At 50.1% G+C, this 23,886-nt stretch overlaps 1 protein-coding gene across 2 annotated transcripts; it reads left to right on the top strand.

The window, feature by feature from the left end:
- The first annotated feature begins 8,554 nt into the window (after window positions 1-8,554).
- LMBR1L (limb development membrane protein 1 like) lies at window positions 8,555-22,433 on the top strand. Of its 2 annotated transcripts, XM_050748357.1 has the most exons (17): window positions 8,555-8,966; window positions 12,397-12,481; window positions 13,482-13,515; window positions 14,544-14,683; window positions 14,878-14,981; window positions 15,623-15,749; window positions 16,248-16,316; window positions 16,457-16,521; window positions 16,868-16,940; window positions 17,032-17,115; window positions 17,212-17,288; window positions 17,850-17,927; window positions 18,076-18,149; window positions 18,763-18,853; window positions 18,956-19,022; window positions 21,460-21,621; window positions 21,837-22,433. In XM_050748357.1, the coding sequence occupies exons 1-17, from the start codon at window positions 8,895-8,897 to the stop codon at window positions 21,902-21,904; spliced, it is 1,470 nt and encodes a 489-aa protein (XP_050604314.1). In that variant the 5' UTR covers window positions 8,555-8,894; the 3' UTR covers window positions 21,905-22,433. The 2 variants fall into 2 exon arrangements, with proteins under 2 accessions (XP_050604314.1, XP_050604315.1); XM_050748358.1 differs by lacking the exons at window positions 8,555-8,966; window positions 12,397-12,481 and adding an exon at window positions 12,491-12,898.
- The last annotated feature ends 1,453 nt before the right edge of the window (window positions 22,434-23,886 follow it).

Here is a 23,886-nt window from a genome sequence, read left to right as displayed (position 1 = left end):
ATCCCAGCACTTTGGGAGGCCGAGACGGGCGGATCACGAGGTCAGGAGATCGAGACCATCCTGGCTGACACGGTGAAACCCCGTCTCTACTTTAAAAAATACAAAAAACTAGCCGGGCAAGGTGGCGGCGCCTGTAGTCCCAGCTACTCGGGAGGCTGAGGCAGGAGAATGGCGTGAACCCGGGAGGCGGAGCTTGCAGTGAGCTGAGATCTGGCCACTGCACTCCAGCCTGGGCGGCAGAGCGAGACTCCGTCTCAAAAAAAAAAAAAAAAAAAAAAAAAAAAAAAAAGAAGATGTCTCAAAACAAACCAAAAAAAGATCCCTCAGCCTCTCTGGCCCTAGCATCTCATGATACTGGCATGTAGAAACTTCTGCTGCCTCACTATGACCAAATCAATGTGTACCACGAGCTGGGTTGTGACCCAGCTGACAGGATAGGCTGTCACCCTAATATTCCTTCTATATAACAGTGCTCAAAGCTAGGCAGGTGAATATTCCCATCATCCTCTTCACTGCTCACCCGGTGTAATCTTTTTGTTGTTGTTGATTTTTTTGTTATTGTCTTTTGTTTTGTTTTGTTTTGAGACAGAGTCTTGCACTGTTGCCCAGGCTCCCAGGCTGGAATGCAGTAGCACAATCTGGGCTCACTGCAGCCTCCGCCCCCTGGGTTCAATCAATTCTCCCACTTCAGTTTCCCAAATCAGTCTCCCAAGTAGCTGGGACTACAGGCATGCTACAATGTCCAGTTAATTTTTGTATTTTTTGTAGAGACAGAGTTTTGCCATGTTGCCAGGCTGGTCTCCAACTCCTGAGCTGAGGCAATCCACCCACTTTGGCTTCCCAAAGTGCTGAGATTACGGGTGTGAGCCACTGCATGTGGCCTGTGTAATCTCTTATCCAGTCTAGGCTTCAAGAGGAACATAGACAATGGAGTTTTCTCCAAGGGGTGAGGAGAGTGGTAAGGAGTATTAGGCATAGTACATCTTCAGTTTACAAAGATGATGGGATTAAGAGATTAAAGACAGGCATAGGAAATTATAAGAGTATTGATTGGGGAAGTGATAAATGTCCATGAAATCTTCACAATTTATGTTCTTCTGTCACAGCTTCAGCAGGTCCCTCTGTTTGGGGTCCCTGACTTCCCACAACAACTGAGGATGGTTAGCTTAGAAAAGAGAAACCCAATGAAGGGCTGTGGTCTAGAAATGGCAGTAGATTCATTCCTCAAAACCCCAGAGGGCACAGCAAATGATGGGCAAGAAGACTGCAGTTCACTTTCTAAAAATTAGCCAGCACCAACAATGAACCAGTATGCCATCTATTCAGCAGTCAGTGGTCCCCAATCTTTTTGGTACCAGGGGCCAGTTTTGTGGAAGACAATTTTTCCATGAATGGTGTGTGTGGTGAGGGGTGCTTTCAGGATGAAACTGTTTCACCTAAGATCATCTGGCATTAGATTCTCATAAGAAGCACCCAACCTATATCCACAGTTCACAGCTACTATGAGAATCTAATGCCGCTGCTGATCTCACAGGAGGTGGAGCTCAGGCGGTAATGCTTGCTTGCCCACCACTCACCTCCTGCAGTGTGGGCCGATTCCTAACAGGCCATGGTCTGCACCCAGCAGTTGAGGACCCCTGGTCTATGTCACGTAGCACATACAGGTAGACCTGATAACTTCTTTTTTTTTTCTTTTGAGATGGAGTCTCGCTCTGTTGCCCAGGCTGGAGTGCAGTGGCGCCATCTCGGTTCACTGCAAGCTCCGCCTCCTGGGTTCACGCCATTCTGCTGCCTCAGCCTCCTGAGTAGCTGGGACTATAGGCACCCGCCACCACGCCCAGCTAATTTTTTTTTTTTTTTTTTGTATTTTTAGTAGAGATGGAGTTTCACCGTGTTAGCCAGGATGGTCTCGATCTCCTGACCTTGTGATCCACCTGCCTCGGCCTCCCAAAGTGCTAGGATTACAGGCGTGAGCCACCGCACCCGGCCAGATAACTTCTAATATAACTCTCCATTCCCAGAGTCTATAATTTCACAAATTTTTTCCTGCTGTCTCAAGCCAATCTTTCATTATAATTCTTCTCTCAAATATTTTTAGAGAGGTCAGATAGGTACGGAGGAAGAATTAGAACTGAATCCCTCAAAGCATGTTTCTTTTCTTTTCTTTCTTTCTTTGAGATGGAGTTTCACTCTTGTTGCCCAGGCAGGAGTGCGATGGCATGATCTTGGCTCACCGCAACCTCCGCCTCCTGGGTTAAAGTGATTCTCCTGCCTCAGCCTCCTAAGTAACTGGGATTACAGGCATGTGCCACCACACCTGGTGAATTTTGTATTTTTAGTGGAGACAGGGTTTCTCCATTTTGGTGAGGCTGGTCTTGAACTCCCGACCTCAGGTGATCCACCCACCTGGGCCTTCCAAAGCACTGGGATTACAGGTGTGAGCCACCACACCCGGCCAGCATGTTTCTAAAATTCTTCCTCCTAACTCCCAACTGAAGGGGTGGCCTGCCCCTCCACACCTGTGGGTGTTTCTCGTTAGGTGGAACGAGAGACTTGAGAAAAGAAATAAGACACAGAGACAAAGTATAGAGAAAGAAAAGCGGGGGCCCAGGGGACCGGCGCTCAGCTTACAGAGGACCCACGCCGGCACCGGCCTCTGAGTTCCCTTAGTATTTATAGATAATTATCTTTACCATCTTAAAGATAAGGGAGTGGCAGGACAATAGGATCATTTTTAGGGAGGAAATTAGCAGTAAGACATAAGAACAAGGATCTGTGACATGAATAAGTTTAAAGGAAAATCCTGTGCCTTGAGATAAACCTTTTAGCAACATTGTTTCATCCTATCACATGGGGATAAACCTTGGACAATACCTAGCTTTTCTAGGAACAAAGTCACACCCTGCACGCCCAAAATCCATTAAACCTTGAGTTACCACAGCACATGTCTCTTGCAAGGACAAGGTTGGGGGTAGGGTCACAGATTAACAGCATCTCAAATACAGAACAAAATGGAGTCTCTTATGTCTACTTCTTTCTATATAGACACAGTAACAGGCTGATCTCTTTCTTTTCCCCACACCAACGACAACATCAAAAAGTTCTCAGATGCAAGAAGGACTTGCTTAGGAAATTCCTGGTTTTCTGGTTTCCTGGCACTCTAGACAAGAGGGAAATTCCAAAATTTCTAGAAATTTGTCCTATTTTGACCAGAGAAAAGAAAAAAGTTATGGTTCAGAGTCAGATGAGCTCTGGCAGGGTGCGGTGGCTCATGCCTGTAATCCCAGCACCTTGGGAGGCTGAGGCAGGTGGATTACCTGAGGTCAGGAGTTGGAGACCAGCCTGACCAACATGGTGAAACCCCGACTGTACCAAAAATACAAAAATTAGCTGGGCATGGCTGGGCGCGGTGGCTCATGCCTATAATCCCAGCACTTTGGGAGGTCGAGGTGGGCGGATCACAAGGTCAGGAGATCGAGGCCATCCTGGCTAACATGGTGAAACCCCATCTCTACTGAAAATACAAAAAATTAGCTGGGCGTGGTGGTGGGCGCCTGTAGTCCCAGCTATTTGGGAGGCTGAGGCAGGAGAATGGCATGAACCTGCGGGGTGGAGCTTGCAGTGAGCTGAGATCGCGCCACTGCACTCCAGCCTGGGAGAGAGAGCAAGACTCCGTCTCAAAAAAAAAAAAAAAAAAAAAAATTACCTGGGCATGGTGGTGGGCACCTGTAATCCCAGTTACTCGGGAGGCTGAGGCAGGAGAATTGCTTGAACCCGGGTGGTGGAGGTTACAAGAGATCGAGCCACTGCACTCTAGCCTAGGTGACAGAGAGAAAAAAAAAAAAAAAAGAGTTAGCTAAATAGCTAAATAAGCTCTTTCCAAAGACCCAGAAAGTCCTGGGAACAAAATCACCCTATCACCCTGAAAGTAGTCTTAGATTAGGCAGGAAGTTTTCTTTCTTCTTTCTTTTCTTTTCTTTCCTTTTTTTTTATTTTATTTTATTTTATTTTTTTATTTTATTTTTTATTTTTGAGACGGAGTCTGGCTCTGTCGCCCAGGCTGGAGTGCAGTGGCCAGATCTCTACTCACTGCAAGCTCCGCCTCCCGGGTTCGCGCAATTCTCCTGCCTCAGCCTCCCGAGCAGCTGGGACTACAGGCGCCCGCCACCTCGCCCGGCTTATTTTTTTTTGTATTTTTAGTAGAGACGGGGTTTCACCGTGTTAGCCAGGATGGTCTCGATTTCCTGACCTCGTGATCCGCCCGTCTCGGCCTCCCAAAGTGCTGGGATTACAGGCTTGAGCCACCGCGCCCGGCCATTTTTTTTACAAAATAAAAACAGGGTTTCACTCTGTCACCCAGGTTGAAATGCAGTGGTGCCATGATAGTTCACTGTAGCCTCGATTTCCTGCGTTCAAGTGATTCTCCTGCTTCAGCCTCCTGAGTATCTTAGAACTACGGGGACATGCCACCACGTCTTGCTAATTTCATAAATTTTTTGTAGAGATAGGGTCGTCATGTGTTACCCAGGCTGGTCTTTTTTTTTTTTTTTTTTTTTTGAGAGGGAGTTTAGCTCCCAGGTTGGAGTGCAACGGCACGATCTTGGCTCACGGCAAGCTTTGCCTCCTGGGTTGAAGCGATTCTCCTGCCTCGGCCTCCCGAGTAGCTGGGATTACAGGCATGCACCACCACGACCGTCTAATAACGTATTTTTAGTAGAGACGGGGTTCCTCCACGTTGGTCAGGCTGATCTCAAACTGCCGAGCTCAGGCGATCCACTTGCCTCAGCCTCCCAAAGTACTGGGATTACCTATGTGAACCACCGCGCCCGGCCCTGTTTAAGTGTTTACTACAAGAACTGCACTGGGTTAAGTTTTGGGGAAGAAAAGAATGGGGTCAATCAGAAGCCAAATATGGCCGGGCGTGGTTGCTCACGCCTGTAATCCCAACACTTTGGGAGGCCGAGGCGCGCAGATCACAAGGTCAGGACATTGAGACCATCCTGGCTAACACCGTGAAACCCCGTCTGTACTAAAAACACAAAAAATTAGCCAGGCTTGGTGGCGGGCACCTGTAGTCCCAGCTACTCGGGAGTCTGAGGCAGGAGAATGGCGTAAACCCGGGAGGCGGAGTTTGCAGTGAACCGAGATCCCGCCACTGCACTCCAGCCTGGGCGACAGAGCGAGAGTCCGTGTCTCAAAAAAAAAAAAAAAAAAAAAAAAGGCAAATATGGGCCTGGCGCGGTGGCTCATGCCTGTAATGACAGCACTTTGGGAGGCGGAGACGGGCAGATCACCTGAGGTCAGGAGTTGGAGACCAGCCAGACCAACATGGAGAAACCCCATCTCTACTAAAAATACAAAATTAGCCAGTCGTGGTGGCTCGCCTGTAATCCTAGCTACTCTGGGAGGCTGAGGCAAGAGAATCGCTTGAACCCGGGAGGCGGAGGTTGCCGTGAGCCAAGATCGCGCCATTGCACTCCTGCCTGGGCAACAAGAGCGAAACTCCATCTCAAAAAAAAAAAAAAGGCCAAATATGTGTTTCTAATTCTTTTTTTTTTTTTTTTGAGACGGAGTCTTGCTCTGTCACCCAGGCTGGAGTGCAGTGGCCGGATCTCAGCTCACTGCAAGCTCCGCCTCCCGGGTTTACGCCATTCTCCTGCCTCAGCCTCCCGAGTAGCTGGGACTACAGGCGCCCGCCACCTCGCCCGGCTAGTTTTTTTGTATTTTTTAGTAGAGACGGGGTTTCACCGTGTTAGCCGGGATGGTCTCTCGATCTCCTGACCTCGTGATCCGCCCGTCTCGGCCTCCCAAAGTGCTGGGATTACAGGCTTGAGCCACCGCGCCCGGCCGTGTTTCTAATTCTTGAAGAGGAGAAGACAGGAGGAAAAGAGGAAAGACATAAATGAAGGTAAAGTTAAACAATACAAAATATTTAAATAACAACAACTCAAGAGGACAAATATTATGAAACAATGCATATATGGACAATTTTTTGTTTTGTAGAGACAGAGTTTCATTCTTGTTGCCCAGGCTATAGTGCAATGGTATGATCTCAGCTCACTGCAACCTCCAATTCGTGGGTTCCAGTGATTCTCCTGCTTCAGCCTCCCAAGTAGCTGGGATTACAGTCATGCACCACCATGCCTAGCTAATTTTGTATTTTTAGTAGAGACGAGTTTCTCCATGTTGGTCAGGCTAGTCTCGAACTCCCGACCTCAGGTGATTCGCCAGTCTCGGCCTCCCAAAGTGCTTTGATCACAGGCGTGAGCCACCACACCCAGTCTTTTTTGAGACGGAGTTTCGATCTTGTCGCCCAGGCGGGAGTGCAATGGCAGATCTCAGCTCGCTGCAGCCTCCTCCCGTGTTCAAACAATTCTCCTGTCTCAGCCTCCTGAGTAGCTGGGATTACAGGTGCCCACCACCATGCCCAGCTAATTTTTGTATTTTTTAGTAGAGAGGGGGTTTCACACATGTTGGCCAGGGTGGTCCTGAACTCCTGACTGTTGGGAACAGGCCCCCCAAAATCTGGCCATAAACTGGCCCCAAAACTGGCCATAAACAAAATCTCTGCAGCACTGTGACACGTTCATGATGGCCATAACGCCCACCCTGGAAGGTTATGGGTTAAGTGGAATGAGGGCAAGGAACATCTGGCCCACCCAGGGCAGAAAACCGCTTAAAGGCGTTCTTAAATTACAAACAATAGCATGAGTGATCTGTGCCTTAAGAACATGGTCCTGCTGCAGATAACTAGCCCAACTCATCCCTTTATTTTGGCCCATCCCTTTGTTTCCCATAAGGGATACTTCTAGTTAATCTAATATCTATAGAAACAATGCTAATGACTGACTTGCTGTTAATAAATACATGGGTAAATCTCTTTTGGGGGCTCTCAGCTCTCCAGGCTGTGAGACCCCTGATTTCCCACTTCACATCTCTATGTTTCTCTGTGTGTGTGTGTCTTTATTTCCTGTAGTGCCGCTGGATTAGGGTCTCCCTGATCGAGCTGGTCTTGCCACCTGACTTCAGGTAATCCACCTGTCTCGGCCTCCCAAAGTGCTAGGCTTACAGGCGTGAGCCACCGCGCCCAGCCTCATGGCCAATTTTTAACTGCCCACTGAACTATGCAGCTGGATGTTGCTTTAAGAATTTAGAGGAGGTCAGGGCTGTTGGCTCACGCCTATAATCCCTGTACGTTGGGAGGTCAAGGCAGGCCGACAGCTTGAGTCCAGAGTTCAAGACCAGTCTGAGCAACATGGCAGAATCAGCTAAGTGTGCTGGTGCCCGCCTGTGATCCCAGCTGCTCAAGAGGCTGAGATGGGAAGAATACTTGAGCCTGAGAGTTGGAGGCTGCAGTGAGCCGTAATCGCACCACTGCACACCAGTCTGGGCGACAGAGTGAGACCCTGTGTCAAAAATAAATAACTTAAAAAAAAAAACTCCCTTCATCTAAATCCTGTCTACTTCCAAGACTCAACTACACACACATACACACACACACACACACACACACAAAATCTTGGCCGGAGGCGATGGCTCACGCCTGTAATCCCAACACTTTGGGATGCCAAGGCAGGCGCATCAACTGAGGTTGGGAGTTCAAGACCAGCCTGACCAACATGGAGAAACCACGTCTCTACTAAAAATACAAAATTAGCCGGCGTGGTGGCGCATGCCTGTAATCCAGTTATTTGGGAGGTTGAGGAAGGAGAATCGCTTGAACCCGGGAGGCAGAGGTTGCAGTGAGCCGAAATCACACCATTGCACTGCAGCCTGGGCAATAAGAGGGAAACTCCATCTCAAAAATAAATAAATAAATAAATAAATAAATAAATAAATAAATAAAAGTTGAATCACAACATCTTCCTCTGAAAGGTTGTAGTGATGTTTAAAATGAGATAATAGGCTGGGTGGGTCACGTCTTGTAATCCGAGCACTTTGGGAGTCCCAGCACTTTGAGGGTAGGAGTTCGAGATCAGCCTGGGTAACATGGCTGACATAACGACTATACAGTGAATGGCACATAGTAAGTGGTTAGCTAATGTTTAACTCAGCCCCACTCTTCAATGATCCTTGTGGGCATTTCTTCACAAAGTTGCAGAGTATTTCTGTAGTCCTCTCTCCAGTATTTTTCAGTATTTGTTCCAGCACACACTAGGCCTTCCACAAAAATGATTGAGTGAAAACCGGGGTGGGGGTGTGGGGAGGGGCACCCCAACACAAACACACAGAAAATGCTACTGCAGAACATCGGTTACTGGGCAGAGGTACCTTTCAGAACCCCTAGGGTGCCCTCACATCCTGCCTGGCTGGCCTGATTCAAATGGTTCATTTAACCAAGGTCAAATTAAAATCTTAGCTGCCACTAAAATCCAGGAACCGTCACTTTTCCCAGATGAGAGAGACAGTTGCTCAATTAGAATCAGCAGCGGTAGGCCCAAAAGATCTCGCCTCCTCCACAGGGCGAACCTATCACCGCTCCTCCAGCGATGAGCGGCAGCTCTCTAGGAGCCAATGAGTTCCTCCCCATGGAAGGAACCCGCCCACCCCTTGTGTCGTCACCAGATCTCTTAAAAAGATGGAACCTCAGCGGCCCTTCCTCGTAGCGAGCCTAGTGGCGGGTGTTTGCGTTGAAACGTGAGCGCGACCCGACCTTAAAGGGGAGGGAGCAAAGGAAGGACAGAGCCCTTTAAAACGAGGCGGGTGGTGCCTGCCCCTTTAAGGGTGGGGCGTCCGGACGACTGTATCTGAGCCCCAGACTGCCCCGAGTTTCTGTTGCAGGCTGCGAGGAAAGGCTCCTAGACTGGGTCCGGGTGCTCGGCGGCGGCGGCTTCCTCCCCGCTTGTCCTCCCCGGGCCCGGAGGCACCCCAGCTCCAGTCATGCTGAGCAGAGTATGGAAGCACCTGACTGCGAAGTGCTATCCGTGCGAGAACAGCTATTCCACGAGAGGATCCGCGAGTGCATTGTGAGTGCGGGGCCCCGGCGGGGAGAAGCGGGGGTTGCGGGAGAGGGGTAGGTTGGGGTCCGAGCCCACCTGGTCTCAGAGCGCCGTCAAACCATGCCTGGGCCAGCGGCGGGCGACGGAAGCCTCCGTCCTAGCAGAAGGGCGGGTGCCCGGCTAGCGATCCCCTAGATGGGATCAGCTGGGTCCCTGAGCGGTAAACAAAGGCCGTCGTTTCCGTTCCTCCCCAACACGCCCCTCCCTGCCCCTCCCTCCCACCCCTCACCCAGCGCGTCTGAGAGCCTGCGGAGTCCGCCTTAGTCTGATAATCGGGGAAGGATGGGTTTGCTTCTCAAACTGGGTTGAGGGCAAACCCAGCTGACGTTGGATGAAGGGGAGAAATCGTCACTCTGAGCTTGATTCCAGAAAAGAGGGGAGGTGTAGGGATGGCAAACGGGAGGAACCTGGGGACTTGGTGGGTCATCTCCTGCTTTGGAAGAAAGGAGTCTTACTAGGGTGGATCCTAATATGTAGAGATGAGGAACAACCAAGTATCCAGGTATTCCCCCGTCTTTCTTCTTTCTCATTAGTGTTTGTTTGAAACCCTGCAAGGCTGGGTTCGCAGCCTCTCAGCCATTCCGGGGTTTCCCCAGTAAGTCGTCCTCCCAGGGCTTCAGAGGGTACCTGGCTGCTGTTCCTTAGGCCATCCCTGCCACTTAGAGCGACAGCTGAACCTGCCGCAGAGAAGTGGACTCCTCAATTCTGGGGTAGGGGTACGCAGTGGAGCTTAGGGAGTCATATCTTCTTCAGCCTTGCTTTGAATTCTCACCTCTCTCCTTTCTCCTCTGTTTCCTTCCCCAGAGCTCCCCAGAGCAACCCTCATCTCCAAATAGTAAATGGAAAGGGAATGGTTTGGGAAAACAGAAAGAAATGTTAGTAAGTGGGGGAACCCAGTGTGGGGGTCATTCCCTTCATTTTTCTCAGGCTGGGCTCTAGCCAGCCCTGGGCAGCCTATTGGAGGTAGGGTAAATTGAGCCAGGACATAATTAGGTCTGCTCTTATCTGTGAGGACAGGAAAGTATATTAGTCTGAGTGTGCAACTCCAGTAGAAGTTTGCTTTCGGCAAGCGTTCCTTGTGTGTTTCTTGGTGGACAGTCCACTTGGTGGGTTGGGCATATTGCAGAGGCACAGCCAGGTCTTGAGACAGTGTCAGGCAGGAGGCTCACATTCCTAGAGAACAGGGAGGAATGAGACCTTGGACAGAAGCAGCCTCCTGGATGTCTCCCCCATCCTTTAGTCCCATGAGCTGAGAACATCAGTGCTGGCTAAGGGTAGCCTGAAGATTTATGGTGCCTCCCCCACCTGGCTCTCATCCAGGGGCTGGAGCGCAACCTAGCCTCTTGGAACTGCGTGGAACTCCAGCCTGACCTTTTGAGCCCTCCCACCTTCCTGGCTATTATGCAAGCCCAGGGCAGAACACAGGCTATAAAAATCTTGCAGCTGCAATCTGAGTGGCTCCTTCTATTCTGCTTCCCTAATGTCAAAAGCTATGACTTTGTTCTGGATCGATGGCTCTCCTGCGTCTCTGTGGATTCTTCCCTCCTTGTATAGGTAGCTGTATGTGTATTCCCTGTGGGGTCAGCCCTTTCTGGAGACTGGAAGACCCATGAGACTGATCCTGTCTTCTTGGCATATCTCAAACACAATAACTTCTTTTCTTGATACTCTCTGGCCTTTTTTTTTTTTTTTTTTTTGTGAGACCTAGTCTCACTCTGTTGCCCAGGCTGGAGTGCAGTGGCGTGATCTTTGCTCACTGCAACCTCCGCCTCCCAGGTTCTAGTGATTCTTGTGCCTCAGCCTCCCGAGTAGGTGGGATTACAGGCACCTGCCACCACACACCGCTTTTTTTTTTTTTTTTTTTTTTTTTTTTTTGAGACTGAGTCTCTGTCGCCAGGCTGGAGTAAAGTGGCACAATTTCGGCTCACTGCAACCTCTGCCTCCTGGGTTCAAGCAATTCTCCTGCCTCAGCCTCTCGAGTAGCTGAGACTACAGGTGCATACCACCACGCCTGGCTAATTTTTGTATTTTTAGTAGAGATGGGGTTTCGCCATGTTGGCCAGGATGGCCTCGATCTCTTGACCACGTGATCCTCCCGCATTGGCCTCCAAAAGTGCTGGGATTATAGGCATTAGCCACTGCGCCCAGCCAATTTTTGTAATTTTTTTGTTTGTTTGTTTTTGAGACGGAGTCTTGCTCTGTCACCCAGGCTAGAGTGCAGTGGTGCGATCACGGCTCACTGCAACCTCCACTGAATTCAAGTGATTCTCCTGCCTCAGCCTCCTAAGTAGCTGGGATTATAGGCACGTACCGCCACACCCAGCTAATTTTTGTATTTTTAGTAGAGACGGGGGGGGGGGTTCCACCGTGTTGGTCAGGCTGGTCTCGAACTCCTGACCTCATGATCCTCCTACCTCGGCCTGCCAAAGTACTGGGATTACAGGCGTGAGCCACCGCGCTCAGCCCAATTTTTGTATTTTTAGTAAAGACAGGGTTTCACCATGTTGGCCAGGCTGGTCTCGAACTCCTGATGTCAATCGATTCACCTGCCTTGGCCTCCCAAAGTGCTGGGATTACAGGCGTGAGCCACTGTGCCTGGCCAAGACTCTCTGTTCTTGATTATAGAGCCAAGCTGGCCAATGGCTCCTCCTCTGGGCAGTAGACGCTTACTTGGAATAGAGTAGGAATGAATATGCAGATTAACGTGGCCGAGTTCCGCCATCACTGTCACTTGACAGTCTAGCCAGCTCTAGAAACACTAGATATTGGGCCCTAGCTAAAGCCCACTGTTAGGGGTAGAGGATTAAATGAGGCTCTGGTTTGGCCCAGCAGACCTGATCTTTCAGGCCCCTGAATAAGCATCGAATAGAAGTTGTGACTTTGTCTAGAAACATGACACCTACTTTGGGTCAAGGCACCAGTGTGGGTGGAGGTAGGAGGGTAGGGTAGTGATGGGGTGCCAGGACAATGCAGACGTCTTCCTCCCCTCAAACCTGCTTCCCTTCCCAATAATGTGCTCCAAGTAAATTCCCTCTGGTTCTGTAACTGGTTTGAAATATGTGTGCTTGTGCATTTCTAGGAGTTTTCTTTGCCCATTTACCAACCAGAGTTGGGCTGAAGCTGTTTTCTCCCAGTGAAGTCCTTGTAGGGCTGGGCATGGTGCTGTTTCCCCAGGTGCATGGGGCAGCCCCTGTCTGGCCCTTCTTCGAGGTCCCTGGGGCTCTGACTAGAAGGAAGTACCTGGGGGATCAGAACAGAACATACTTCCAGATGGAACCCCTGGAAGTATGGAGCCTTATCTTAAGGAAGTAATGGCCATGGAATTAACAGAGAGGCCCTTGGCTGTGGAATGTGCTAAAGGTTAGAGCTTCTCATCCCAGCTCACATTCTGCTACAGATCTCAACACTTCTGTTTGCAACACTGTACATCCTCTGCCACATCTTCCTGACCCGCTTTAAGAAGCCTGCTGAGTTCACCACAGGTACTGTGATTTCCCTCCCTCCTGCCAGAGTTCCAGTTGCCATGGACCAGCCTCAGGGTAATGGGCCTATGGCGCCCACTGGGAAAGGAGCAGTGGCTGTGTGGGGCTGTTCTGGAGCCTTTGCCTCTTCAGCCTCCCTTTCTGCACAGACAGGGGCAAGGGCAGCTAGATGGAAGTGTCTTCTGGGCAAGTCATATAACATTTCTGATCTTCAGTTTCATCCTACAAAATGGGCATAGTGATGTCTACCTACTCCATTGTGTGGACCAAAGGAGATGGTTAATGTGAAAGTCCTTTGTGAACCTGAAGTGAGCAACTGCCGGGTGAATGTCATTACGGGCACAGTCTCTGTGTCATCTCCTCTCCTAGTGCTCCCACAGCCAGGACCAGAGACCTCCCTGATGACTGGGGCACCTGGTGATGGTGGCCTTTCTCTTTATGGGGAGCCTGAGTATGCTCAGATTGCAACTTTCCTTCCCTAGACATTGTGTAATTGGAGGTGGGGGCACACTTGCCCCAGTTTCTAGCCCCAGCCTTTCCTCCTCTCAGGATGGCTCAGGATGAGTCCCCACCCAACAAGGCAGCTACCCTAGAGTAATTCCCTTGGGGACCTTCTCTGTGAATCTCCCTTCCCCCTCCTCTCTTTTCCCTTTCCTAGACCCAGCCACTGATGTAACCAACTTCACAGACTAGTTGTTTATTATATTAATATTTTGACCATATAAAGAGGAACCTGCGATGGGAGAGATCTAGGGAGGAGGAAAGAAGTATAGGAAAGTCTGGCCTGTATTCTCTTCACCTGGGACCACTGATTTTTAAGCTGCCACCATGGCTGGAGAATAGGCTATGGAGTTCATAATGTGTGGTCTCCTGGAGCCTTCTGTTCAGCTCTGCCTTCTTTGAGGGGGCAGGGATGGGGCGGGGAGCACATTGTAATACTTACGGCCTCAGAGCTGCCCCCTGATGTCCTGCCTCTTCCCCGTGCCTCTGTCTCTTACAGTGGATGATGCAGATGCCACAGTCAACAAGATTGCGTAAGTGTCCCTGCCTCAGCACCTAACACCAGTGGTCTTTAGGAACTGGGATCTAGGGAGGCCTAGAGCTGGAGGGAGAAGGGGGAAGTCTCACACGGTGAAGAGAGAGTTTCTGTTTCCACCCCATTTCTGGTTTCCGGCTTTACCTCACCCTGGGGACGCTCAGAAAAGCTGCTGTTCCTGTCTTCCTGGTTAGGCCAGGAGCTTGTGGGAGCCTCATGGCCAGGAACATCCGCTGGGGCCTGAGTCACCGGAAATGGCTCCAGCTTGGCTTCACCTCCCAGTGACCAGAGTGGGGATGCAGATTGATAGAAAAAGAGCAGGGTGTGGGGAAGATGGGAACCCCTGAGGAAGGGGCATGCTTGGTTCTGAGAGGAAGGCCCATATTCCAGGCTGCCAATGTTCACTAGCACATACAGAGAAAGAGAGAGAGATGACTCCTCTGAGTTAGTAGATCAGAAGGTAGCCCTCCACCCTTGATGGACCAACGAGATAGAAGTGCCCCTCTTCAGTGTATGCAGCCCAGGGCATAGACCTTGGCTATGAAGCTAGGTTTCAGTTTCCCCTTGTCCTCCTTTGCCCTCATGCCTTTGTGCAGGGCATACATAGCCACATAGGATGACCCTGTGCTTATCTGGGCAAAAAGAGGTAAGCTCAGAAATCCATATCCCTGAGCAAAGAAGAGAAGCCAGGCCCCCTAGCTTTGGCATCATACCTGGCATAACTTATAGGCATGTATGGGAGGACCACATTCCTGGGGACAGCCTGGGTATGTGACATGGCAGGTGACGGGCTTCCCATGAATGCCCGAAGCTGTGCCCATCCCATGAGCTGGGGCTTCCCTGGAGGTAAAGGGCTAGAGCGAGCCGGCAGTGGGTAGAACCCCAACTGGACGGCTCCTTCCTTAGCTCTGTCATTGCTACAGCTGGTTCTGGAAGCCACAGGTGCCCTCAGGACAAATGGAACTTCTCCAGCACAGTGTAGTGAGTGCTGAGCTAAGCAAGGACACTCTCCCCTTCTCTGCCCAGGCTCGAGCTGTGCACCTTTACCCTGGCAATTGCCCTGGGTGCTGTCCTGCTCCTGCCCTTCTCCATCATCAGCAATGAGGTGCTACTCTCCTTGCCTCGGAACTACTACATCCAGTGGCTCAACGGCTCCCTCATCCATGGTTTGTGGCTCCTAGAGGCGGCTTGGGGTGGGGATAGGGAGCAGAGAGCAGATAGAGTCGGGCAGACTCAGGCAGCCGTGGGCCAATCAGTCATGTGTCGCACCTTCCCTCTCCGCTTCTCCTGCAAATGGTCAGTCTCCTGTCGGTTGCCCCTCCCTTTACTGACCATCTCTGCTTTTCCTTTTTTGCTCTAGGCCTCTGGAACCTTGTTTTTCTCTTCTCCAACCTGTCCCTCATCTTCCTCATGCCCTTTGCTTATTTCTTCACTGAGTCCGAGGGCTTTGCTGGCTCCAGAAAGGTAAGTAGGGGATATGTATGCAGGCAGGAAACGGAATTCCACACACATGGTTCAACTGAAGAGATTTTAATAAAGAGGCTATTTGCAGAGGTTTAGTTAAAGGAAGTTTGAGGCTCTAGTGACAGTAGGAAGTCATTACCACCCTTAGGCCTGTAGAGACAAAGGGAGGAAATAGTTTCTAGAACCCACTAATAGCTGAAACCAGGGATGTGAAGCTGCCCAGAGAGGAGCTGTTGTCTTTGTGTCATAATTACTGCCAAAACCATGGTGGCAGACGTGGGAGGACTCACAGGAAACATACCCTCACCTCTTTTCTACCTTCCATTCTCCTGTTGGATGCGAAACTAGAGGGCAAAGAGCTTGTGGGATGCAGACCTCAGAGGTCAGCCTCCCAGAGCAGACAACGACAAGGAATGGGTCTGGGAAAAGGAGATGCAAATGAAGAACACCTGGTATGTGGGGTGACCTTAGACTGGGGAGTGGGAAGACAGAGCAACTTAGCAGAATAAGAGGAAAACCCTCTCTCTTATCTCCTGAATCCAGACCTCTCTGGTTCCCGCAGGCTGGCCACCATCTCTGATGTCTTTCCATCCCCACACTGCCCGATGTTAACCTCCTTCACCTGTTGCCTCCTTCTGTAGGGTGTCCTGGGCCGGGTCTATGAGACAGTGGTGATGTTGATGCTCCTCACTCTGCTGGTGCTAGGTATGGTGTGGGTGGCGTCAGCCATTGTGGATAACAACAAGGCCAGCAGAGAGTCACTCTATGGTGAGTGGCCCAGCTTCCTCCAGGCTGTGTGGACATGGCTTTTGGCCATGTTGCCAAAGAAGGAGAAGGTTGGCACCTTCTCCCTTTGACTGAAGTTTCAAACTGATAGACATCTGGCCAAATCCAATCTGCAGAAATGTTTCATTGGCCTATGCAATGGTTTTTAAAATATGTATTATTCAGTTGCTAACATTTTAAATTGGGAGGTTTCATATTAACATCTAGATATCTAACTTTGCTTGACAAGGAGAAGATCTGGCTACATTGGTCCCTGGTGATGGAGGCCAAATAGCAGTTATACCCTTTAGTTAGGGGTTAGGATCTCCAGTTTGTTATAGGCCCTGCCATTCCCTCTTCTGCTGATGCTGGCCAGCTTTCTTCATTTGTATTACTTGCCTAACAGCTGTGGGGACTGTGCCCTTGTCTAGACTCTGAGGCCTGTCAGCCACCAGTAAGCAAGAAGAGATGAGCTGACATCCTCTTTTTTTTTATCCTTAGACTTCTGGGAGTACTATCTCCCCTACCTCTACTCATGCATCTCCTTCCTTGGGGTTCTGCTACTCCTGGGTGAGTGTACAGGGTCTGGGAGGGAATGGGTAGGGTCCTTGGACCAGAGTAACCAGGCTGGAAGGAGGGGGAATGGAGGGGCATGTTAGGCAAGGGGTGGAGAGCAGGGTCTGGCAGGTGACTGGCTCTTGTTCTCACAGTGTGTACTCCACTGGGTCTCGCCCGCATGTTCTCCGTCACTGGGAAGCTGCTGGTCAAGCCCCGGGTATGTGGTATTCCTTGCTCTTTGATCCTGCAGGGTGAGCTTCCTGCAGAGCTGGAACCAAACAATGAAACAACCCTATGGTTGTGTAGTGCACAACTTGCAGAGGGCTGCAGCCTTTGTTGGTTCCTGTATCCTGTACCCCTATCATGCAGAGCTGGTCACCAGACATGCAGGGCAGAATACAGGGCAATTGGGAGGGACTGAGCAAAGCTGCGGGCCACAGGGTGGTGAATGAGGGTTTGGGGGAGGCCTGAGACTACGGAGCCCTGGGAAGAACAGGGTTCTCCTGGGGCCTTTGGGTCAGGGAGCCTCTGAAAGTTAGTCTCTTCCTTTCCCCTGCCCCAAGTTGCTGGAAGACCTGGAGGAGCAGCTGTACTGCTCAGCCTTTGAGGAGGCAGCCCTGACCCGCAGGATCTGTAGTGAGTTGCAGTTCTTCCCTGATGGGGTGGTGGGCTTGGCCTGGGCAGAGACTGCCCAACTTGGGAGCAACACCATCTTCTCTGCCCTCAGATCCTACTTCCTGCTGGCTGCCTTTAGACATGGAGCTGCTACACAGACAGCTCCTGGCTCTGCAGACACAGAGGGTCCTGCTGGGTATGTGGGTTGGTAGGGCTTGGGATACCTGGGTTTCCTCAAGGAGAGTAGCCCCTGGTTCCAGGTGCTTGCTGACAGCCTCCCATCCCTGCACAGAGAAGCGGCGGAAGGCTTCAGCCTGGCAACGGAACCTGGGCTACCCCCTGGCTATGCTGTGCTTGCTGGTGCTGACGGTGGGTATACCAGCCCTAGAGGTGGGGAGTAGACCCTCAGTACTCGAGGCCTTCTCAGGGAGAGGGGAGGTGATGAGGGGACCTGGTTATCATCAGTAATAGTGGTTGCTTCTCACTGAGTGCCTGCTTTTATGTCCTGCCTGTGCTGAACACAAATGTTGAGCACATCAACCCTCATTTTGTAGATGAAGAGACAGAGTTGAGTGACTTGCCCAGGGTCACACAGGGCCAGTGAGTAGTTGTGCAGGTTTGCCCTGGCATGAGAATAAGCAGTCGATTCCCCTATGGACTCAAGAATATATCTTATCAGTTGGAGGAAGAGAGATGCCTTTTCCTATTTATCCTTTTTGCAATCCATCCACCTAGAGGAGATGTATCTTATAATGTCCTCAAAGGCACTCTGTTGCTAATAACAGCTTTGATGAGGTCCCGTACAGCTCATTGGAAGCGGAGCTAGTCTTGGAAACTGGAAATGTTGGACCAGAGTCTCTGCCCATTCCTTTAGCTCTGGGTCGAGCTGTGGTCTGGGGTAGGATGGGAGTCTGAGCTTGCCTCACACAGGGCCTGTCTGTGCTCATTGTGGCCATCCACATCCTGGAGCTGCTCATCGATGAGGCTGCCATGCCCCGAGGCATGCAGGTACCAGGCTGCCCTCCCACCATATCCTTTGGGGAGGGCCTAAGAACAGCTGGGGAGAGGAGGCAGAAGCTGAGGACAGTGGGAAGGCTGGGTGCCGGGTAGTGCTGATGGTGGGGAATGCTCACAGTGACACTGCCCCACTCCTCAGGGTGCCTCCTTAGGCCAGGTCTCCTTCTCCAAGCTGGGCTCCTTTGGTGCCGTCGTTCAGGTTGTACTCATCTTGTATCCTTCTGGAATACAAAAACCTGTCTCCTGGGACTCTAGACAGCACTTCTTGGACTTTGTCTCCTTTGGGACTCTGAGCAACACTGATGGGAAATGGGACAAGTTTTCATCAACCTCGGGTTCAGAAAGAAGGAAAATACTTAATTTTGAAAGGAGAGCTGGTGGTTCAGTAGAATCTGATCAGAAGAAAATAAAAAAGAGGCCGGATGCAGTGGCTCACACAGTGCTAATCCTAGCACTTTGGGAGGCTGAGGCGGGTGGATTTCTTGAGCTTAGGATTTCAAGACCAGCCTGAGCAACATGGTGAAACCCGGTCTCTACAAAAAATACAAAAACTTAGCCGGGCGTGGTGGTGCGTGCTTGCATTCCCAGTTATGTGGGAGGCTGATGTGGGAAGATCGCTTGAGCCCAGAAGGTCAAGGCTGCAGTGAGCTGAAATCGCACCACTGCACTCCAGCCTGGGTGACAAAGTGAGATCCTGTCTCAAAAATAAATAAATAAAAATAAATAAATAAATAAATAAGAAGTGGGCTGAGAGAGAGCTCTGTTCCCTTTGAGATGAGTTATTAATTCTTAGGAGCCAGCCAGTTCTTCCTTAATGCAGTGGCAGTTACCTAATGGTGTCCTCAGTTGTGGGCTTCTATAGCTCTCCACTCTTCCGGAGCCTGCGGCCCAGATGGCATGACACCGCCATGACGCAGGTAGCTGGGAGGGAGTAAGGGAAGCCTCCTGTGGGGTGTGGATGGGCACTAGGTGCCTGCAGCTCTTCCACCCTCACCACTCCTTTCCCTGTTTCCACCCAGATAATTGGGAACTGTGTCTGTCTCCTGGTCCTAAGCTCAGCACTTCCTGTCTTCTCTCGAACCCTAGGTAAGTATTGAAAGGAGGAAATAAAGGAATTGGATTTTTTTGAGTACTTACTGATGTAAAGCAGGCACTTTATATACATGCTTCCTCTAATTCCCACAACAAACCCGTGAGTAGGTATTATCCGCATTATACAGATGAGGAAAGTGAGGCTCTGTAAAGTGCCTACACTGAGCTTCAGGGTACTGTTGCTGCAAAATACATACTTTTTACATTTGCTACTGCCTCTCTCATTTACTTCTACTTTTGGTCGGGGAGCACACTTTTTTCTAAATCTTTCTCCTGGGTGAGTAATCTAGTAAATGTTCCTGTTTGAAAGATGATAAACAGAGAAGCTACCTGATTGACCCAGATTATACAGCTAGTTTGAGGCAAGGTCAAGTCAGTCTAGGACCCTTGTCTCCTGAACCCCAGGCTAGTGCTTTCTCTACACTGGGGTGTCAGATAATATACTCATTCCTTCTCCTGCCTTAAGAGCTATATCTATAATTAACTGGTTAAAAAGTTCAAAAGTGGCTGGGCGCAGTGACTCATGCCTGTAATCCCAGCACTTTGGGAGGCCGAGGCGGACGGATCACCTGAGGTTGGGATTTCGAGACCAGCCTGACCAACATGGAGAAACCCCGTCTCTACTAAAAATACAAAATTAGCCAGGCGTGGTGGCGCATGCCTGTAGTCCCAGCTACTCAGGAAGCTGAGGCAGGAGAATCACTTGAACCCAGGAGGCAAAGGTTGCAGTGAGCTGAGCTCGTGCCATGCACTCCAGCCTGGGCAACAAGAGCGAATCTTCATCTCAAAAAAAAAAAAAAAAAAGTTTGAGAATGTAACTAGTTGACCCCAAGGTAGTATGTGAGCTGCAGAGGTAACAACCGCCCTCCTACCTCCCCCTAAATACCACATCACCCTCTGTGTTTTATATGTTCTGGGGCCATTGGCTCATCTGTAATTTTGGGAGGCCAATCGGTTCGGCTTGAGGCCAGGAGTGGGCTGCCGGGCACGGTGGCTCAAGGTGGGGAGGCTCATCACAAGTCAGTAATCCATCCTGGCTAACACAAACTTTACTAAAAACACAAAAAAAATTAGGGGCGAGGCGGCAAGGTGGACGGATCGGCTTGAGGCCAGGGAGTTTGCAAGAGAGCCAGCCCGTAAAAAAAAAAAAAAAAAAAAAAAAAAAAAAAAAAAAAGCCAAGCCATGGTGAAACCCCATCTTTATGAAAAATTTAAAAATTAGCCAGGTATGGTGGCACATGCCCGTAATCCCAGCTGGGGCGTGAGAATTGCTGAGCTTGGGAGGTGGCTGAGGCATGAGAATTGCTTGAGCTTGGGAGGTGGAGGTTGCAGCGAGCCAAGATGGTACCACTGCACTCCAGCCTGGGTGACAGAGCAAGAGTCTGTCTCAGAACAAAAAAAAAAGAAATCAGCTGTGATCCAGGCACAGTGGTTCACGCCTGTAATCCCAGCACTTTGGGAGGCCAAGGTGGGAGGAGCACTTGAGGCCAGGAGTCCTAGACCAGCTTGAGCAACATAGTGAGACCCCATCTCTACCCCAAAAAAAAAAGTTTTTTTTTTTTTTTTTTTTAATTAGCACACCTATAGTCCTAGCTATGTGTGAGACGGAGGCAGGAGGATTGCTTGGGCCCAGGAGTTTGAAGCTGCAGTGAACTAAGATTGTGCAACTGCACTCCAACCTGGGCAACAGAGCAAGACCCTGTCTTAAGACAAAACCAAATTAAACGAAACAAAAAACAGCTCTGTTTAATTCTTAATGTTATATTATTTCCACTCTACCATTTGTATTTATGCCAGGAGAATTTGTAAGACAGTAGGCTTGTGGGTCTTCCAGTTAGTTCCTTTAGGTTGGATGCAGGTAAGAATATTTACAGGTGGGGAGCAGAGTTTTTTGATTTATGATAGTATTATGAGGAGCCCAGTAAATGTTAGAATAGTGCCTGGCAGAGACAGTGCTTTATGTGTGTTGTCTCATTTAATTCTTAGGAAACTGAGGCACAGAAAATTTAAGGAAATTGCCCCAGATCACACAGCTAGTTAGGGGTGGAGTTGGGATATGAACCAAAGCAGCCTGATCAGTCTGAGCGCTCAGCAACCACACTGTTCTGTCTACTAAAAAAACTTGGTGAACTGCTTGTTCCAGGCCCAGGAACAAGTAGTAGGCCCTGGGAGTTCCTGGGAACACCAGTAGCCAGAGGAGGCCCTCACTGGAGGAGAAGATACCAGACTCTGGAAGCGAAGCTGAAGCAAGCCTAGCTGCTGACACTTTGAACAGTCCCGAACTGCTAGTCAGCTTGCCAAGTAGAATTGGGAGAGGCCAACCTATCAGTTGCAGTGTTGAAATGTGGCCACCAGGAGGCAGCACAAAGTTGGACTGGTAGCAGAAAAGGGCCTGGAGAGCCCACCTCTCATCCTGGCCTTTGTACTTCAGGGCTCACTCGCTTTGACCTGCTGGGTGACTTTGGACGCTTCAACTGGCTGGGCAATTTCTACATTGTGTTCCTCTACAACGCAGCCTTTGCAGGCCTTACTACACTCTGTCTGGTGAAGACCTTCACTGCAGCTGTGCGGGCAGAGCTGATCCGGGCCTTCGGTGAGAGGGAGTGAGGGTGCAGGCTGTTGGGGGGTGGTAGTTATCTAGGACACTCTGGATCACGGGTCACCCCGTCACCCCAGCAGGGGAGAGGGTGTGCATCCTGCTTTGTGGGTAACATACCTCATCCCCACATTCTGTGGCTTAGTTGTCTGGTCCCCAACGGACTGGACCTTTGACCTGCTTTTGACTGCCCATCTCCTCCTCTTCTCCAGGGTTGGACAGACTGCCACTGCCCGTCTCTGGTTTCCCCCGGGCATCTAGGAAGACCCAGCACCAGTGACCTCCAGCTGGGGGTGGGAGGGAGAAAACTGGACACTGCCATCTGCTGCCTAGGCCTGGAGGGAAGCCCAAGGCTAGCTGGACCTCAGGACCTGGAATCTGAGAGGGTGGGTGGCAGAGGGGAGCAGAGCCATCTGCACTGTTGCATAATCTGAGCCAGAGTTTGGGACCAGGACCTCCTGCTTTTCCATACTTAACTGTGGCCTCAGCATGGGGTAGAGCTGGGTGACTGGGTCTAGCCCCTGGTCCCAAATCTGTTTACACATCAATCTGCCTCACTGCTGTTCTGGGCCATGCCCATAGCCATGTTTACATGATTTGATGTGCAATAGGGTGGGGTGGGGGCAGGGAAAGGACTGGGCCAGGCCAGGCTTGAGAGATAGATTGTTTCCCTTGCTTCTGGCCCAGCAGAGCCTAAGCACTGTGCTATCCTGGAGGGGCTTTGGACCACCTGAAAGACTAAGGGGATAGGAGGAGGCTTCACCCATCAGCAATAAAGTTGATCCCAGGATTTGCTTTGTTTTTTTAAAGCGCCTGTCTCTGTGTGTATTTGAACAGCCTTGCTCCCACCAGTCCTGAGTCTGCCCAGTAAGAGAAGCAGAGGGGTCCTGCCCACCATCCTTTTCCTTCCCCTTCATCTATATTACTAGCATCCTTTGGGGACTTGGATCTGGTGTTAGGCCATGCAGTTGGGCAGTGGAAAACTCCTCCATCCTCAGCCTTGCTTAAAGCTGGCTTGTCCCCTGACTCCTTATATCCATGGCCTTAGGACATGGGCATAGGAGTAGGATAACCTCCCCGGGTACACTCACACCTTCAGCCCTATCCTCCCTGGCTTAACTATTGGATATAGAGTAAAATAAGTGGCTGGCTGACAAGGATTTTCATTTCCTACCTGAGAGAAGAACCTAGCTTTTTACTAGAGGCCATCAGTTTCTTGAAGAGCCCATGTGCTATGCTGGTGGTAAGAGCACAAAACTTAGAGTTATACAGATTGTGTATTGCACAAGTTCCAGGGACACCATTCACCTCATAGTCATTGTATGGATAGTTACTATGATAGTTTTCTCATAAAAGTCAGGCATCTTGAGGAAGGGGTGCTTTTTTCTTTTCTTTTTTCTCTTGTGAGACAAGATCTGGCTCTATCACCCAGGCTGGAGTGCAGTGGTATAGTCTCAGCTCACTGCAACCTCCGCATTCTGGGCTCAAGCCATTCTTCCAGCTCGGCCTCCAGAATAGCTAGGACAACAAACACATGCTACCATGCCTGGCTAATTTTTGTATTTTTAGTAGAGATGGGGTTTTGCCATGTTGCCTAGGCTGGTCTTGAACTCCTGAGCTCAAGCGATCCACCTGCCTTGGCCTCCCAAAATGATGAGATTACAGGGGTGAGCCACGACACCCAGCCATCTTTTTGGGGGGGGGCTCACTGTGTCACCCAGATTAGTGTGCAGTGGCATGATCTTAGATCACTACAACCTTGAACTCTTGGACCCAAGTGATCCTCCTTCCTCAGCCTCCTGAGTACCTAAGACTACAGGCATGTACCACCATCCCCCACTAATTAATTTTTTTTTGAAATGGGGTCTCACTATGTTGACCAGGTTGGTCTTCAACTCATGGCCTCAAGCAGTCTTTGCCTCAGCCTCCCAAAGTGTTGGGATGACAGGAGTGAGCCACTGTGCCTGGCCTGGTTTTTTTCTAATGTACGCTAAGTTGCTATGAGTACTAGCCATAGAGTGGGGTTAGGGGAGAGTGAGTATGAAACACAAAGTGTAGATTCCACAAATACTTGCAGAGCACCCTTCTGTAGAGTAGGCACTTAACCTTGGAGATACATGATAAATATGTGTGTGCTTAAGATTGCTTTGTCTAGTAAGGTGCCAAATAATTCTAATACTGTTCTACCACTGCAGTTAAGTACTGGTTCTTGAGGGAACACAGGTGGGCAGTGTTGGGACATCAAGGAAGGCTTCTTGAAGA

The sequence above is a fragment of the Macaca thibetana genome, chromosome 11 (genome assembly GCF_024542745.1).
Source record: "Macaca thibetana thibetana isolate TM-01 chromosome 11, ASM2454274v1, whole genome shotgun sequence".
Taxonomy (NCBI): Eukaryota; Metazoa; Chordata; class Mammalia; order Primates; family Cercopithecidae; genus Macaca; species Macaca thibetana.
This window is presented reverse-complemented; position numbering and strand designations above follow the sequence as displayed.